The 16,648-nt window shown below is 48.2% G+C and overlaps 1 protein-coding gene across 1 annotated transcript in view; it reads right to left on the reverse strand.

Annotated features, from left to right (window-relative positions):
• The window catches only part of OVOL2 (ovo like zinc finger 2), a 30,085-nt gene extending 15,108 nt beyond the window's left edge, over positions 1–14,977 (reverse strand). The window contains exons 1-2 of the mRNA XM_038751772.1: positions 14,878–14,977; positions 11,841–12,076 (exon numbers count right to left, since the gene is read on the reverse strand). Coding sequence (XP_038607700.1) covers positions 11,841–12,076; positions 14,878–14,977 — 336 coding nt within the window. The remainder of the gene's footprint in view (positions 1–11,840; positions 12,077–14,877) is intronic.
• Between the last annotated feature and the right edge of the window lie 1,671 nt (positions 14,978–16,648).

Consider the following 16,648-nt stretch of genomic DNA (forward strand, 5'->3'; position numbering starts at 1 on the left):
AGCCCCTTCCTTCCTCTCCCCCTCGTCCCCCTCTCCATCCCCCCCATCTTACCTCCTTCCCTTCCCCACAGCACCTGTATATATGTATATATGTTTGTACATATTTATTACTCAATTTATTTATTTTACTTGTACATATCTATTCTATTTCTATTTATTTTATTTTGTTAGTATGTTTGGTTTTGTTCTCTGTCTCCCCCTTTTAGACTGTGAGCCCACTGTTGGGTAGGGACTGTCTCTATATGTTGCCAATTTGTACTTCCCAAGTGCTTAGTACAGTGCTCTGCACATAGTAAGCGCTCAATAAATACGATTGATTGATTGATTGATTCAAAGCCCTCCATTACCTTGCACCCCTCCTATCTCACCTCCTTCTCTCCTTCCACAGCCCAGTCCACACACTCAGCTCCTCTGCCACTAACCTCCTCAATGTGCCTCGTTCTCACCCCGGCCCACGTCCTACCTCTAGCCTGGAATGCCCTCCCTTCTCACATCTGCCAAACCAGCTCTCTTCCCCACTTCAAAGCCCTACTGAGAGCTCACCTCCTCCAGGAGGCCTTCCCAGACTGAGCACCCCTTTTCCTCTGTTCCTCCTCTCCGCCCCATCGCCCCTACTCCCTCCCTCTGCTCTACCCCCTTCCCCGCCCCAAAGCACTTGTGTATATTTGTACATAATTCTGTTTATCTGTTTTGATTCTATTGATGCCTGTCTACTTGCTTTGTTTTGTTGTCTGTCTCCCCCTTCTAGACTGTGAGCCCGTTGTTGGATAGGGACTGTCTCTATCTGTTGCCGAATTGTACTCTCCAAGTGCTTAGTACAGTGCTCTGCCCACAGTAAGTGCTCGATATATATGATTGAATGAATTAATTTATGATAAAATGTCCAAATACAATAACAGGAGTATTAAGTGCAAATGGGGAGTGTGGCAGGTTTTTTTGTTTGTTTTTTTATGGTGTTTGTTAAATAATAATAATAATAATAATAATGTTGGTATTTGTTAAGCGCTTACTATGTGCAAAGCACTGTTCTAAGCACTGGGGTAGATACAAGATAATCAGGTTGTCCCACGGGGGGCTCACAGTCTCAATCACCATTTTACAGATGAGGGAACTGAGGCCCAGAGAAGTTAAGTGACTTGCCCAAAGTCACACAGCTGACAAGTGATGGAGCCGGGATTTGAACTCACAACCTCCGACTCCAAAGCCCATGCTCTTTCCACTGAGCCACGAGTGCTTACTATGTGCCAGACACTGTACTAAGTGCCGGGGGAGATACAAGCTAATCAGGTTGGACACGGTCTATGTCCCACATGGGGCTCAGAGTTTTACACCCATTTTACAGATGAGGTAACTGAGGCACAGAGAAGTGAAATGACTTGCCCTGGGTCACACAGCAGCCAAGTGGCAGAGCCAGGATTAAAACCCCGGTCTATCTGACTCCCAGGACTGTGCTCTATCCACTACACAACACTGCTTCTCAACCGGGTTAATTCACTTCCACACACCGAACAGTACGAGCTACAGCCAATCCAGAGAGCTCTCCCTCCGGCTGCCCTGTTTTCTACAAAATCTCAGCTTTCATTTTAAAACATATTAAGTTGTTAGCTTCTCTTAAAAACAGAACCTCCCCAGCATAAACAAACGCACTATTGTCTTTCTACTGCTCTGACTAACAATAGCCCTCAGAGCTGGAGGAGAGCACCAATGGGCATTTAACTTCAAAGTTTTCCCTAGGATCCCTTACCTGTCAAACTTCTATAATAAAAACACAAAAACCTTTTGCAACTGATCCTCACACCAGATACTCATTAAATCAATTTCAAGGGCCGGATGACTGCCGGTGGACCATCATCATCATCAATCGTATTTATTGAGCACTTACTATGTGCAGAGAACTGTACTAAGCGCTTGGGAAGTACAAATTGGCAACATATAGAGACAGTCCCTAGTCTGGAGTAGGTGGATGGATGGCTCTGAACCTGACCTTTGTGTGATTTCATTTATCCAATCAACACCCTGGGAGGGAGAGAGGGATGAGAGAGAGAAGAAGAACGGGAGGGAGAGAGAGAAGGAGGGAGAGATGGAGGGAGGATGGGAGGAGGCCAACCGCATTAGCCCCATTGGCAGCTGGAGAAACTGAGGACAAGAAAAAGATGAGGTGACTGAATCAGTGTCACCGAGAAAGTGAATAAGAAAAAGGCAAGTTTCCCATGGAAACCACACTGTTCACCTTGGATGATGCTGACCTTAAGCGGGGCTGTGAGGAGAAGACTGACTTCATTCATGCCAGAAAAATTGCCAGCTCCCAAAAGTCAGATGCTTTAAAGTGGTTTCAAGGGTGGCTATACTGGCATTTGAGTAACACGGTAGCATCAAGCGGGGGATGGAGCTTCACGTACTTTCCTCAGGAGTGTGTTAAGCTGAGTTGGGCCACAGCAAAGGAGAAGCAGATGCAAACTGGGCTCAGCTACTGACTGACTCCTTGCGGCACCGAGGAGGGCCGATTCCACACCGCCAGTTTTAGTTTGGGACAGGCCTGGTCCTGCTAGAGGTTCTTTGGGGAGGATCATCCCTCAACCGAGGACCCTAAAGTTGTTTCAACTCATTTCCCATGCATCATCCCAGGGAAATAACCCCGGGAGAGAAGGGGATTATGGTCTCTATTTGGCAAGCTCAGGAAATCATCTCACGGAATTCAGAGTAAAGCAGGCCATTGACTGCACAAAACAGGGACTCCCAACCCAGGGAGCGGGAGACGAGGCTCGAAGAGGGCAAGATTGGGTAGTGTGGATAGTGAGCTGAGAATTTCCCTGACTTTCCTTCTTGAGGCCAGAGGTCTGCCAAAACCTCTCCCAGTTCATCAAGGCTCCTGCTGGAAGAAGATAATCCTCCAGGGAAGCTCCAAGTGGATCATATCCAAGTCAAATCCCAGGTTCCCACAGAACTGGACTAGCCTTGGGCTCCCAGAGAGCCACTACCCTGGCCACTGGTGTAGACCGGTAAAACAGGAGCTCACCCGGTGGCTGCTGACCTGCCTAAGCAAGCCATGCACTTCCCAACAGTCATGGAAGGGAATGTGTTCTCCTCTCTGCTGAGGCCCTGGGAACAATATCTTCCCTCACCTCCTGCCCACCATCACCAGGAGATTCTAATCCTGCTGCTCTTACAGAAGCACCAACCCCCCGCTACTTTCACGAGTGTGAATTCCCTGGCAAGTTCCCTTTACCTCCAAAAGCCACTGGGGAGAGAAGTGGGGTTCCCCCTCTAGGCTGCAAACTCCCCCTCTAGGCTGTAAACTCACCGTGAGCAGGGAACGTGCTTACTAACTCTGTTATGTTGTACTCTCCTAAGCGCTTAGTACAGTGCTCTGCATATAGTAATATGATCGACAGATTAATTGAAGTGATTCAGAGGCTCTGAGGTGAAATGCCAGGATCTACCAACTCTGTTTTACTGTGCTCTCTCAAGCACTCATCACAGCGCCCCGTTCACATTAAGCATTCAATAAATACCACTGATGGACTGATAGAGGAGAGTGGCCAACTCGGTCAGAAAAAGGGAGAGCGAGGAAGGGACTGCCAGGCAGCGGAAATAACAGAAGGCAAAGGAACGGCAAGAGGGACAAAAGATACCAGGATCCAGTAACAGACTTAGAGAAACACAGAGTGGCAGACAAAAGGAGACTGAAAAGGATAATCCATCGGTGGTATTTACTATGCGCACAGGACTGTATTAAGTGTTTGGAAAATGAGGTGAGGCACCAAGCAGACACAATTAAGGCAGAGAGAGTAGAAAGATGGGAGCACAGGGGAAAAGAAACGGGTAAATAAGAGAGGGAAAAGGCAGACCAACAGAAGAGTTCAGGAAAACAGGGGAAAGGATGACGGTGGCAGAAGAAGAGGAGGAGAGGGACAAGAGGAGAACTAGCTACGGGAAGGCTATGGTCATCCTTCTGTTCATTGATGATGCCACTGCAGATGGTGAGATTGTAACCATGAGACTGTCCCTGAGATAAAACTTCTCGCACACTTGTAGGAACAGAAGAAAGGAAAAGGTGCGGTAAAAGCAAGAAGGAAGAAAAACACAGCAGCTAATCTAACCTGGGCAAAGATCAGGTAATCTCCCTAGTCATGCATTAAAAACATTTCTCCTGCCTAAATACCTGTATAGGAAGTTGTGAAAGTCTGCTTGTTTTTCCCTCAAACTGCCATTTTTAAAAGAAACAGAAGCAAAAGAAGGGATTCCAAAACGCTTCAGGAAATCCAGGCTACGTTATAGGTGACTCTGGCTGTGCCAAGAATGAGTCCACCTCTGCCCTGCTGGAAAGCACGGTAGATTTCATTTGCTGGCACAATGCTGTGTGTTGGAGTAGGTGGAAGTGGAGAGAGAGGACAGAAGAAGTGGAGTCCCTGAGAGAGGTGGGTCGAAGCCGATGGGAAACAAAATCAAGAGGATTCATTTACTGATGTCTCTCATCCCTGTAGTATTTTCTCCTGGTTCTTCACTGTTAAACTGTTCAGCCCCTGCCTGCCTCTTCAAGGAGGAAATTGACAGTAAATGGTGGAGAAAGGAAAGAGTTTGCCTGGTCTTAGAATAACTCTCCTAAAAGAAATCCCATTTTCACCAACCTCTGCGAAATCTCATAAACCAGGGGGCATGGCCCAGGGCTAGGACAAGCTGAGAACTTTAATGCGGCTTTTCTTGCTGTCTGACCAAGTGGCCCTTGAATGCATCTCTTTGGTCCATCTACTGTTCACTGAACCAGTCAGGTGTCTCTCCTCACAAGGGATGATGCGATGGGAGTTTCCTTTAACAGCCCTAATTACCTCTGCCCACCACGCCAGACAAATTACTTTAATGCTGCAGCCTACAGTGGTGCTTCTGGGGATTTCCAGGGACAGAACTTCTGGAGCTGGGACTTGCACAGGGGGAGGGGGGTTGACATTCGGTGAAGCAGAGTGAAGAAGCGGATGAGCAGCCAGTCAAAACCATGGCCAGCTCGGCTAGAAAGTGTTTCCGTTACTTATTCTGGATTTAATTTCATGGGAGAATTAGGGCGCACTCTTCCCATGAGCCTCTTCTGGTACAACTTCATCCACGAGCTGGCACAAATCGGTTTTTGGAGGAAGTAAGAGTTGTGTGTATGCTTATTTATATTATACTCATCCTCAACACTTGCAATATAGTATATACACAGGGAAGCAGTGTGGCCTATTGACAGAGCTTGGTCCTGCTAGTCAGAGGATCTGAGTTCTAATCCCAGCTCTGCCACTTGCCTGCTGTGTGCGCTTAGGCAAGTCACTTCACTTATTTGTACCTCAGTTTCCTCATCTGTAAAACAGACATTCAATGCCCGTTCTCCCTCCAGCTTAGCCCCATGTGGGACAGGAACTGTGTCTGACCCGATTATCTTATGTCTACCTCAGCGACTAAAACAGTACTTGGTATAGACTAAGTGCTTAATCAGTGGTATTTATTTAGTGCTTACTGTGTGCAGAGCACTGTACAAAGCACTTGAGAAAGTATAGCATAACAGAACTGGGACACATGTTCCCTGCCCACAAGGAGCTTAACGAATATCACAACTATTATTATCATATTCAACTGTACATTTGTTTATTTGATCTGATAGCTCACCCTCACATATTTGCTCTACTATCTAGTCTATTCCTGTTCTTCCTTCTGCTCCGGCTATTTGCAAATTCCGTACGTCCATATTCTGTATGTCTGTCTCTTCCATTAAATTGGAAATCCTTGTGGTTAGGGATCATGTGTTTCTGCTTCTGTTGTACTTTCCCAAGCACTTAATAAAGTGTTTTTCACTCAGTAAGTGCACAAAAACCACTGATGGACTGATTCACTCACTGATCAATGCAGTAGCATCAATCAAGGCACGGAGGAGCTAGGTTTCCCAGCTTCTGATTCAGTCTTACTGGATTGTATCACAACATGGAACTTTGTATTTCAGCCACTTTACAATCAAGTAGTGTGAAGCTGCAGAAACACAAAGAAATCCAGCAAAATTACAGTGAGTAGCGCAAGGATGCAAACCAACTAGAGGTGGACATAACAACATTATAAGAATTTGTATTGAAAAATATCCATCACGGTGGTGTCATTGAACCCTCAACCCCCTAAACCCACTAATTTTATTGAAACAATGGTTATATGCTGCAGTGTGGTTTTTCCTTTACGAATGTAACCCCCGAATCAGAAGAGAAATCCCTGCATTTTCTGTCCTTCTCTTCACCACCCTAAGAAAAAGGGCATCTGGGAATGTTCTGGGATATAGTCCTACCCCACTGCTCCGGCCCCTCCAACCTCCCACATCTTGGCAGCGGGAGAGAGTAGTGGCCCTCTATCTCAGGGCAGCCCTGGACTCAGGGCAGCCTGAGTCCCCATCACCACTCTGAGACGGGCCCTCCACAGCAGAGGCAGACCAGAAACCATTCCTTTCTGGACAGGTGCCCCTTGGGATCAGGCCCAAACTGCTCACAACCTCCCATTCTGTCTGAAGGGCTACCCTCTCTTAGCTCCAGAGCGCTCCGTGCATGATGCTTAGACTGGGCTGAGGTCTTTGTTGGCTGTTCTCAAGTCCAGACCACAAGACAGGGTGGAAGATGTGAAATGGGTCCCCAGAGCACATTCAGGACCAGTGCAGGGAAAGCCTATATGCAAAAACAGCAACCACCCTGTAAAGCAGCTAACCTCCAAGCTGAAAAAGCCACAGACTACCTGCATGCACAGGAATACCTTACACAAGCCATAAGTCACCGAAGTACTGAACCTCATTGCAAAACCGGGCTTAGGATTCTATCGCTACTGTGCCCAGACCTCCTCACTGCTTTCCAGCTCTGTATTCTGCTGTCGCCCGTGTCCAATTTTGTCCCCGCCAGCCTTCAGTCAGAGCCCTAGGAAGGACCCTTGACTAAAGCAGCAGCCAAAGGTATGACACTCAGTATCAATGGCAGGACCTTGATCCTATTTTTACAACAGAGCTCAATCTCTTGCTGTTTCTCCCAGTTTCCTCACGTCACGAACCATAAAACAGATGACAAACTGTCACCTTTAAAACAGGAAAAAGGTGAACTGTGAAGGCCACAGTGGCAAGATCCCCGGGGCACTGCGATCAGATCTATTAGAATAAGCCCAATTTTTCAAACCATTGGTGTGTAGCAGTGCAAGTAACACACACAGCTGGAGAGGAAACGCTGCTTCTCCGAGACAGTGCAACAGCAAACCAAAAGACCCCTATCAAAGGTTACCAATGATCTTCTTGCTAAATCCAATGGCTAATAATAATGGTATTTGTTAAATGCATACACACCATAATTAAGTGCTGGGATAAAGATCATCAGGTAGGGCTCACAGTCTACTAGGAGGGAGAACAGCTATCGAATCCTCAGTCTGCAGATGAGGGAACTGAGGCCCAGAGAAGTTATGTGACCTGCCCAAGGTTCCACGGCAGGGAAGCGGTGGAGCCGGGACTAGAACCCAGGTCCTCTGACTCCCAGTCCCGTGCTCTACTCCATCCTAATCCTCCTTGGCCTCTCAGCTGCCTTTGACCCCGTGGACCATCCCCTTCTCCTGGAAATGTTATCTGACCTTGGCATCACCAACCCTGTCCTCCTCTGGTTCTCTTCCTATCTCTCTGACTTCTCATTCTCTTTCGTGGGCTCCTCTTCTGCCTCCCACCCCCAACTGTGGGAGTCCCTCGAGGCTCAGTGATGGGTCCCCTCCCATTCTCCAGCTCCACCTCCTGGAAAACTCATTCGCTCCCATGGCTTCAACTACCATCCCTATGCGGATGATTTCCAAATCAACATCTACAGCCCTGTTCCTTCTCCTTCTTTGCATATTTCCTCCCGCCTTCAGGACATCACTACTTGGAAGTCCTGCCAACACCCCTAACTTAACATGTCCCATCCAAACCCTGTCCTCCCCCAACTTTCCCACCACCATCCTCCCTGTCTCACAAGCCCGTAACCTTGGTATTATCCTCTATTTATCTCTACCATCCAATCTACAAATTCAGTCTGTCACCAAATCCTGTCAGTTCCACTTTCACAACATCACTAAAATTTGCCCTTTCCTCTCCATCCAAACAGCTACTATGTTGATCCAAGCACTTATCCTATCCCACCATGACTACTGCTTCAGCCTCCTCTCTGACCTCCCTGCCTTCTGTCTCTCCCCGCTCCAGTCTACCTTTCATTCTGCTTCTCGGATCCGTTTTTTAAAAAATACATTCAGTCCATATTTCCCCACTCCTCAAGAAACCAGTGGTTGCCCATCAATCAATCAATCAATCAATCGTATTTATTGAGCGCTTACTGTGTGCAGAGCACTGTACTAAGTGCTTGGGAAGTACAAGTTGGCAACATATAGAGACGGTCCCTACCCAACAGTGGGCTATCCACTTCTGCATCAAACAGAAATCCTTTATCATTGGATTTAAACCATTCCATCACCTTGCTCTTCTTATCTTTCCTCCCTGATTTCCAACTACAGCCAGCCCTCTCACTTCACTCCTCTAACGCCAACCTACTCACAATACCTCGATCTCATCTATCCTGACACCAGCCTCTTCATTCAATCGTATTTACTGAGCGCTTAATGTGTGCAAAGCACTGTACTAAGTGCTTAATCACTGTTACCCACGTCCTGGCTCTGGCTTGGACATGCCTCCCCCTTCCTATCTGACAGGCCATCACTCTCCCCGCCTTCCAAAGCCTTATTAAAATCACATCACCAAGAGGCCTTTTCCAACTAAGTCTTTGTTTCGCCTACTCCTCCCTTCAGTGTCACCCTCGCACTTGGGATCCGTACCCTTTATTCACCCCCCACACCACCACCACAACACTTATGTACATGTCTGTGATTTATTTTCATTTCCAGCTCCTGTAGCCTGTAAACTCGTAGTGAGCAGGGAACACGTATGCCAATTCCGCTATAGTGTATTCTCCCAAGTGCTTAGTACAGTGCTCAGCATGTAATAAGTGCTCAATAAATATGACTGATTGACTGATATTAATGTCGGTCTCTCCCTCTAGACTGTAAGCTCAGGGAACATGACTTACAAGTCTGTTATATTCTTCCAAGCACTTAGAACAGGGCTCTGCACAAAGTAAGCACTCAATATACATGACTGAATGATTGACTGAGTGTTGCTCTGTTTCCAGGGTGAGCGATGCTCCCGATGTCAAATCCTTCTTAGCCCCACCTCGACTGGGTCTACGAGACTATCCATCCCCTCCAGGATCGTTTTCTGGGTTCCAGAATTGCTCCTCAGCACGTGATCCCATGAGGGTCCTGCCTCAGGATTTCCCAACTTCACAGTCTGTTTGACTCCTAGATTTTGTAAAATCAAACCGCTTTGTCCTCTTGGGTTGGGGTCCTGTGGGAGGGTTTGAACGTACTAAGCTAGGAGTCCTTGGGCTGGGTGCTGGAGATTGCAAAGGCCTCCTGACTTAGTATGTTCAGACTGTCCCATAGGGTCTCCAATCCTTGGGGAAAAGTGAGGAGGGAGAAGCAACCCCAGGCTCTGAGCCATGCTACAATAATAATAATTATGGCATTCGTTAAGTGCTTACTATGCGTCAGGCACTGTTCTAAGCATGCAGCTCACGGACTTAATCCCCATTTTACAGATGAGGTAACTGAGGCCCAGGGAAGTGAAGTGACTTAACCAAGGTCACACAGCAGACAAGCAGCGGGGCTGGGATTAGAACTCACATCCTCTCACTTCCAAGCCCGTGCTCTTGCCACTAGCCCACACTGCTTCTCTACGTGAGCATGATGTTGCCCTGTGCTCCAGAATGTGTCACCACCGGTCCAATAACCAAATGATCCTAGGGGTAGTCTCAGCCTTCCCACCGTCATGCAAAGACACACTCTCTAGAAATACTAACGATTACTTATGATGCCGAATACAACCTTAGGAAGTCTGACAAGCCCTACTTTCCACAGTCCTTCACGCAGAAGCATTTAATCCCAATTTCTGTAACTCAAAATCAGCAGGCGGCAGAAAGAGCATTTGTTTGTGTAGCCACAGAGTTCCGTGATCTAGATTTTGCACTTGCCGAACTGCTAAATTAATACGCTGCGCGGCACTCTGTTACCCTTCGCCCTCTCCCCTCTCTCGGGGAAAAAGGTTGGCAGCCACGGAGTTCCCTGTAAAGATTCGGTCCACGGAGACAACGGGTCTGGTGTGGAGCCAGGGCCTGGAGCAATAAAGCGGGGAGGGAGCCGGTGTGGCCGCCTCGAAGGCAGAGGCTACCGTTGCTGTCCTGCGGGAAGCGGCTGCTGGCCTGCACCCACAGGCAGGTACAAGGAGCCTGTGGTGGGCAGGTTCCTGGGCAGGAACGGAGGGGTGTGGGAAGGGTATTGCCATTGGGTGGACAGACAGGGGGCAAGGTGAAGTGTGGGGTAGGATATCATTGGCTCAGTGGAAAGAGCCCGGGCTTTGGAGTCAGAAGTCATGGGTTCAAATCCCGGCTCTGCCAATTGTCAGCTGCGTGACTTTGGGCCAGTCACTTCACTTCTCTGGGCCTCAGTTCCCTCATCTGGAAAATGGGGATGAAGACTGTGAGCCCCCCGTGGGACAACCTGATCACCTTGTAACCTCCCCAGCACTTAGAACAGTGCTTTGCACATAGTCAGCGCTTAATAAATGCCATTATTATTATTATCGCTGGGAGGGTGCGACGTGGGTGCCACGTCGGGACACGTGGGGTACGATGTCACTGCCGGAGGGCACCACGGGGTGTAGGGGTGGGATGTCGCTGCCGGGGGACGACACGAGGACAGGATGGGGGGGAAATGGTGGGACGTGGGGGTGGGATGTCACAGCCGGGGGATGGCGTGGAGACAGGATGGGGGGGATGCGGCAAGGAGCAGGGGTGGGATGTCACCGCCGGGGGAGACAGGATGGGGGGATGTGACAGGATGCGGGGGGTAGGATGTCACAGGTAAAAAACGATGTGGGGATGCGGCAGGACATGGGGGTAGGATGCCACTGCAGGTGGGCAACGTGGGGGCAGGATAGGGAGACAAGGCAGGGCAGGGTGTGGGGATACAATAATAATAACAATAATGATATTTGTTGAGCACTTTCTATGTGCCAAGCACTGTACTATCAATCAATCGATCAATCGTATTTATTGAGCGCTTACTATGTGCAGAGCACTGTACTAAGCACTTGGGAAGTACAAATTGGCAACATATAGAGACAGTCCCTACCCAACAGTGGGCTCACAGTCTAAAAGGGGGAGACAGAGAAGAAAACCAAACATACTAACAAAATAAAATAAATAGAAATAGAATAGATATGTACAAGTAAAATAAACAAATAAATAGAGTAATAAATATGTACAAACATATATACATATATACAGGTGCTGTGGGGAAGGGAAGGAGGTAAGATGGGGGGGATGGAGAGGGGGACGAGGGGGAGAGGAAAGAAGGGGCTCAGTCTGGGAAGGCCTCTTGGAGGAGGTGAGCTCTCAGCAGGGCCTTGAAGGGAGGAAGAGAGCTAGCTTGGAGGATGGGCAGAGGGAGGGCATTCCAGGCCCGGGGGAGGACGTGGGCCGGGGGTCGATGGCGGGACAGGCGAGAACGAGGTACGGTGAGGAGAAGTGTACTAAGCACTGGGGTAAGTACAGGCAAATCGTGTTGGGCCAAATCCCTTTCCCCGTCTTACAGATGAGGTCACTGAGGCCCAGAGAAGTGAAGTGACTTGCCCTAGGTCACACAGCGGACGTGTGGACATTAGAACCCGGGACCTTCCGAGCCACTAGGCCAAGCCGTCGGGGCCGGGGGCGCGGGCAGGGGCACCCTACCTTCATTTTGGACCTGGCGTTGGGGCGTTTGACGGTGAGGTGCAGGACTGGTGAGGCGGTTCTGGGGGACAGGGCCCCGCCTAAGGCCTCCTGCAGGGATGAGCTGCTGCTGCCAACGCTGCTGCCAACGCTGCTGCCAACGCTGCTCTCGACGGATTGAAGCTTTGGGCCGGGGTCGCTGGGGCCGTCGTGGGGGTCGTCTTGGTGTCCGTCGTGGAGGGCGCAGGGCAGGCTCACTGGGGAGAAGGCAGGCCGGGCACAGGCCAAGTCAGCCAAAGCGGGCACCGGGCAGCCTCCCGCACTGCTCCTACACTGGGAGCCCAACGGCTCTAGACGTGGCCAACTTGCACCTCCCGAGCGCTTAGTCCAGTGCTCTGCACACAGTAAGCGCTCAGTAAATACGACTGAATGAATGAACGTTTGCCCTCGGGGCGGGGCCTCGCCCTCCCGTGGGTGCCAAGCCCGGGAGCCGCAGGGGGAGGGAGAGGAGAGGGGGTCCGTCCGTCAATCATATTGAGCGCTTACTGTGTGCAGAGCACTTGGGAAGTACAATCAATCAATCAATCAATCGTATTTATTGAGCGCTTACTGTGGGCTGAGCACTGGACTAAGCGCTTGGGAAGTCCAAGTTGGCAACATATAGGGACAGTCCCTACGCAACAGCAGGCTCAAAGACTACAAGGGGGAGACAGAAAACAAGCCCAAACATACTAACAAGATAAAATAAATAGAATAGATATGTACACGTAAAATAAATAAATAAATAGAGTAATAAATATGTACAAACATATATACAGGTATATACTGATGTACTAGCACTGTACTAGAAATACGACTGAATGAAAACTCCTTGAAAACTCATATATGTATAAGTAGAATAGAGTAATAAATATGTACAAACGTATATACATATATACAGGTATATACTGATGTACTAGCACTGTACTGGAAATACGATGAATGAAAACTCCTTGAAAACTCATACATGTACAAGTAGAATAGATAAATAGAGTAATAAATCTGTACAAACGTATATACATATATACAGGTATATACTGATGTACTAGCACTGTACTAGAAATACGACTGAATGAAAACTCCTTGAAAACTCATACATGTACAGGTAGAATAGATAAATAGAGTAATAAATCTGTACAAACATATATACATATATACAGGTATATACTGGTGTACTAGCACTGTACTAGAAATACGACTGAATGAAAACTCCTTGAAAACTCATATATGTACAAGTAGAATAGGGTAATAAATCTGTACAAACATATATACATATATACAGGTGCTGTGGGGAAGGGAAGGAGGTAAGGCGGCGGGGGATGGAGAGGGGGACGAGGGGGAGAGGAAGGAAGGGGCTCAGTGTGGGAAGGCCTCCTGGAGGAGGTGAGCTCTCAGTAGGGCCTGGAAGGGAGGAAGAGAGCTAGCTCGGCGGATGGGCAGAGAGAGGGCATTCCAGGCCCGGGGGAGGACGTGGGCTGGGGGTACAAGTACAGGTTGGCAACATATAGAGACAGTCCCTACCCAACAGTGGGCTCACAGTCTACAAGGTGGAGACAGAAAACAAGACCAAACATACTAACAAAACAAATAGAATAGATATGCACAAGTAAAATAAATAAATAAATAGAGTAATAAATCTGTACAAACATATATACATATATACAGGTATATACTGATGTACTAGCACTGTACTAGAAATACGACTGAATGAAAACTCCTTGAAAACTCATACATGTACAAGTAGAATAGATAGAGTAATAAATCTGTACAAACATATATACATATATACAGGTATATACTGATGTACTAGCACTGTACTAGAAATACGACTGAATGAAAACTCCTTGAAAACTCATATATGTACAAGTAGAATAGGGTAATAAATCTGTACAAACATATATACATATATACAGGTGCTGTGGGGAAGGGAAGGAGGTAAGATGGGGGGATGGAGAGGAGACGAGGGGGAGAGGAAGGAAGGGGCTCAGTCTGGGAAGGCCTCCTGGAGGAGGTGAGCTCTCAGTAGGGCCTTGAAGGGAAGAAGAGAGCTAGCTTGGCGGGTGGGCAGAGAGAGGGCATTCCAGGCCCGGGGGAGGACGTGGGCCGGGCGTACAAGTCCAAGTTGGCAACATATAGAGACAGTCCCTACCCAACAGTGGGCTCACAGTCTACAAGGGGGAGACAGAAAACAAGGCCAAACATACTAACAAAACAAATAGAATAGATATGTACAAGTAAAATAAATAAATAGAGTAATAAATCTGTACAAACATATATATAGGTATATACTGATGTACTAGCACTGTACTAGAAATACGACTGAATGAAAACTCCTTGAAAACTCATACATGTACAACTAGAATAGAGTAATAAATCTGTACAAACATATATACATATATACAGGTATATACTGATGTACTAGCACTGTACTAGAAATACGACTGAATGAAAACTCCTTGAAAACTCATACATGTGCAAGTAGAATAGATAGAGTAATAAATCTGTACAAACATATATACCTATATACAGGTATATACTGATGTACTAGCACTGTACTAGAAATACGACTGAATGAAAACTCCTTGAAAACTCATACATGTACAAGTAGAATAGGTAATAAATCTGTACAAACATATATACATATATACAGGTGCTGTGGGGAAGGGAAGGAGGTAAGGCGCGGGGGGGTGGAGAGGGGGACGAGGGGGAGAGGAAGGAAGGGGCTCAGTGTGGGAAGGCCTCCTGGAGGAGGTGAGCTCTCAGTAGGGCCTGGAAGGGAGGAAGAGAGCGAGCTTGGCGGATGGGCCGGGGGTACAAGTACAAGTTGGCAACATATAGGGCCAGTCCCTACCCAACAGTGGGTTGTCCTGCTGCCACTCCACTCAGCCCTTCGCCCCCTCCCCAGCCGGGCACCGAGGGGGGCACACGGTGTGGGGGCGGGCACATTGGGGGGTCTGCACGCAGTAGGCGCTCAATCAATCCGATTGATTGATTAGGGGGGCAGCACACGGGGGCTGACCTGGGATGTAGGTGTCCGCTCTCTCCTCGTCGGGCAGCCCATCCCAGCTGCGGCCGGCGGCCGGCGGCCCCCTCCTCTTCACCAGGAACGCCTTGGGCATGGTGGGCAGCCGGGCCCAGCCGTCGGACAACCGCCCCCCGGGGCCCGGGACCCCCACACCCAACCGCCGCCGCCACCGCAGCCCCCTCCCCCCAGGCCCGGCCTCGCCCACCCGCCGGCTCCTCTCTTATTCCTTAAATCGCCGCCGAGCCCACACCCCGTGGGGGGGGGGGGCCAAATGGGGGAAAAAAGAAAAAAAAAAGAGAAAGTTTCATAAGGTGGAATAGAAAAGGCACCAGGAAACTTGGGCGGGAGCATGCGCCCTGCAAACATAACGGTGTCAACAAGCCTCCTTACCTGTCCGACCGGTTCAGGCGGCTCAGGTTTGTTCCAACCTTCCTCGGGCATGAATGTTTGCAAAAGAATTTAACGTCTGAAAACGGGAAGGGGGAAAAAAAGAAAGAAAGAAAGGGGTGGCAGCATTTTTTTTTAAAAAAGAGGGGAACCCCGCCCCCCCTTAATCAATAGTCCCTTTTAGACTGTGAGCCCACTGTTGGGTAGGGACTGTCTCTATATGTTGCCAACTTGGACTTCCCAAGCGCTTACTACAGTGCTCTGCACCCAGTAAGCGCTCAATAAATACGATTGATTGATTGATATCAGGGGAGAATCCCTTCTAGACTGTGACCTCTTTGTGGGGTAAGGACCGTTTCTATCTGTACTTTCCAAACGCTTAGGACAGGGCTCTGCACACAGTAAGCGCTCAGTCAATACAATTGATTGATTGATATCAGGGGAGAATCCCTTCTAGACTGTGACCTCTTTGTGGGGTAAGGACCGTCTCTATCTGTACTTTCCAAACGCTTAGGACAGGGCTCTGCACACAGTAAGCGCTCAATAAATACAATTGATTGGTTGATATCAGGGGAGAATCCCTTCTAGACTGTGACCTCTTTGTGGGGTAAGAACTGTCTCTATCTGTACTTTCCAAACGCTTAGGACAGGGCTCTGCACACAGTAAGCACTCAATATATATGATTGATTGACTGATTGATTGATTGATATCAGGGGAGAATCCCTTCTAGACTGTGACCTCTTTGTGGGGTAAGGACCATCTCTATCTGTACTTTCCAAATGCTTAGGACAGTGCTCTGCACACAGTAAGCGCTCAATAAATACGATTGATTGACTGATTGATTGATTGATATTAGGGGAGAATCCCTTCTAGACTGTGACCTCTTTGTGGGGTAAGAACTGTCTCTATCTGTACTTTCCAAACACTTAGGACAGGGCTCTGCACACAGTAAGCGCTCAATATATACGATTGATTGACTGATTGATTGATTGATATCAGGGGAGAATCCCTTCTAGACTGTGACCTCTTTGTGGGGTAAGGACCGTCTCTATCTGTACTTTCCAAACGCTTAGGACAGGGCTCTGCACACAGTAAGCGCTCAATAAATATGATTGATTGATTGATATCAGGGGAGAATCCCTTCTAAACTGTGACCTCTTTGTCGGGTAAGGACCGTCTCTATCTGTACTTTCCAAACGCTTAGGACAGGGCTCTGCACACAGTAAGCGCTCAATTAAATACAATTGATTGATTGCTAGCAGGGGAGAATCCCTTCTAGACTGTGACCTCTTTGTGAGGTAAGGACCGTCTCTATCTGTACTTTCCAAACGCTTAGGACAGTGCTCTGCACACAGTAAGCGCTCAGTCAATACGATT

This window comes from Tachyglossus aculeatus, chromosome 9 (assembly GCF_015852505.1).
Source record: "Tachyglossus aculeatus isolate mTacAcu1 chromosome 9, mTacAcu1.pri, whole genome shotgun sequence".
NCBI classification, from domain to species: Eukaryota; Metazoa; Chordata; class Mammalia; order Monotremata; family Tachyglossidae; genus Tachyglossus; species Tachyglossus aculeatus.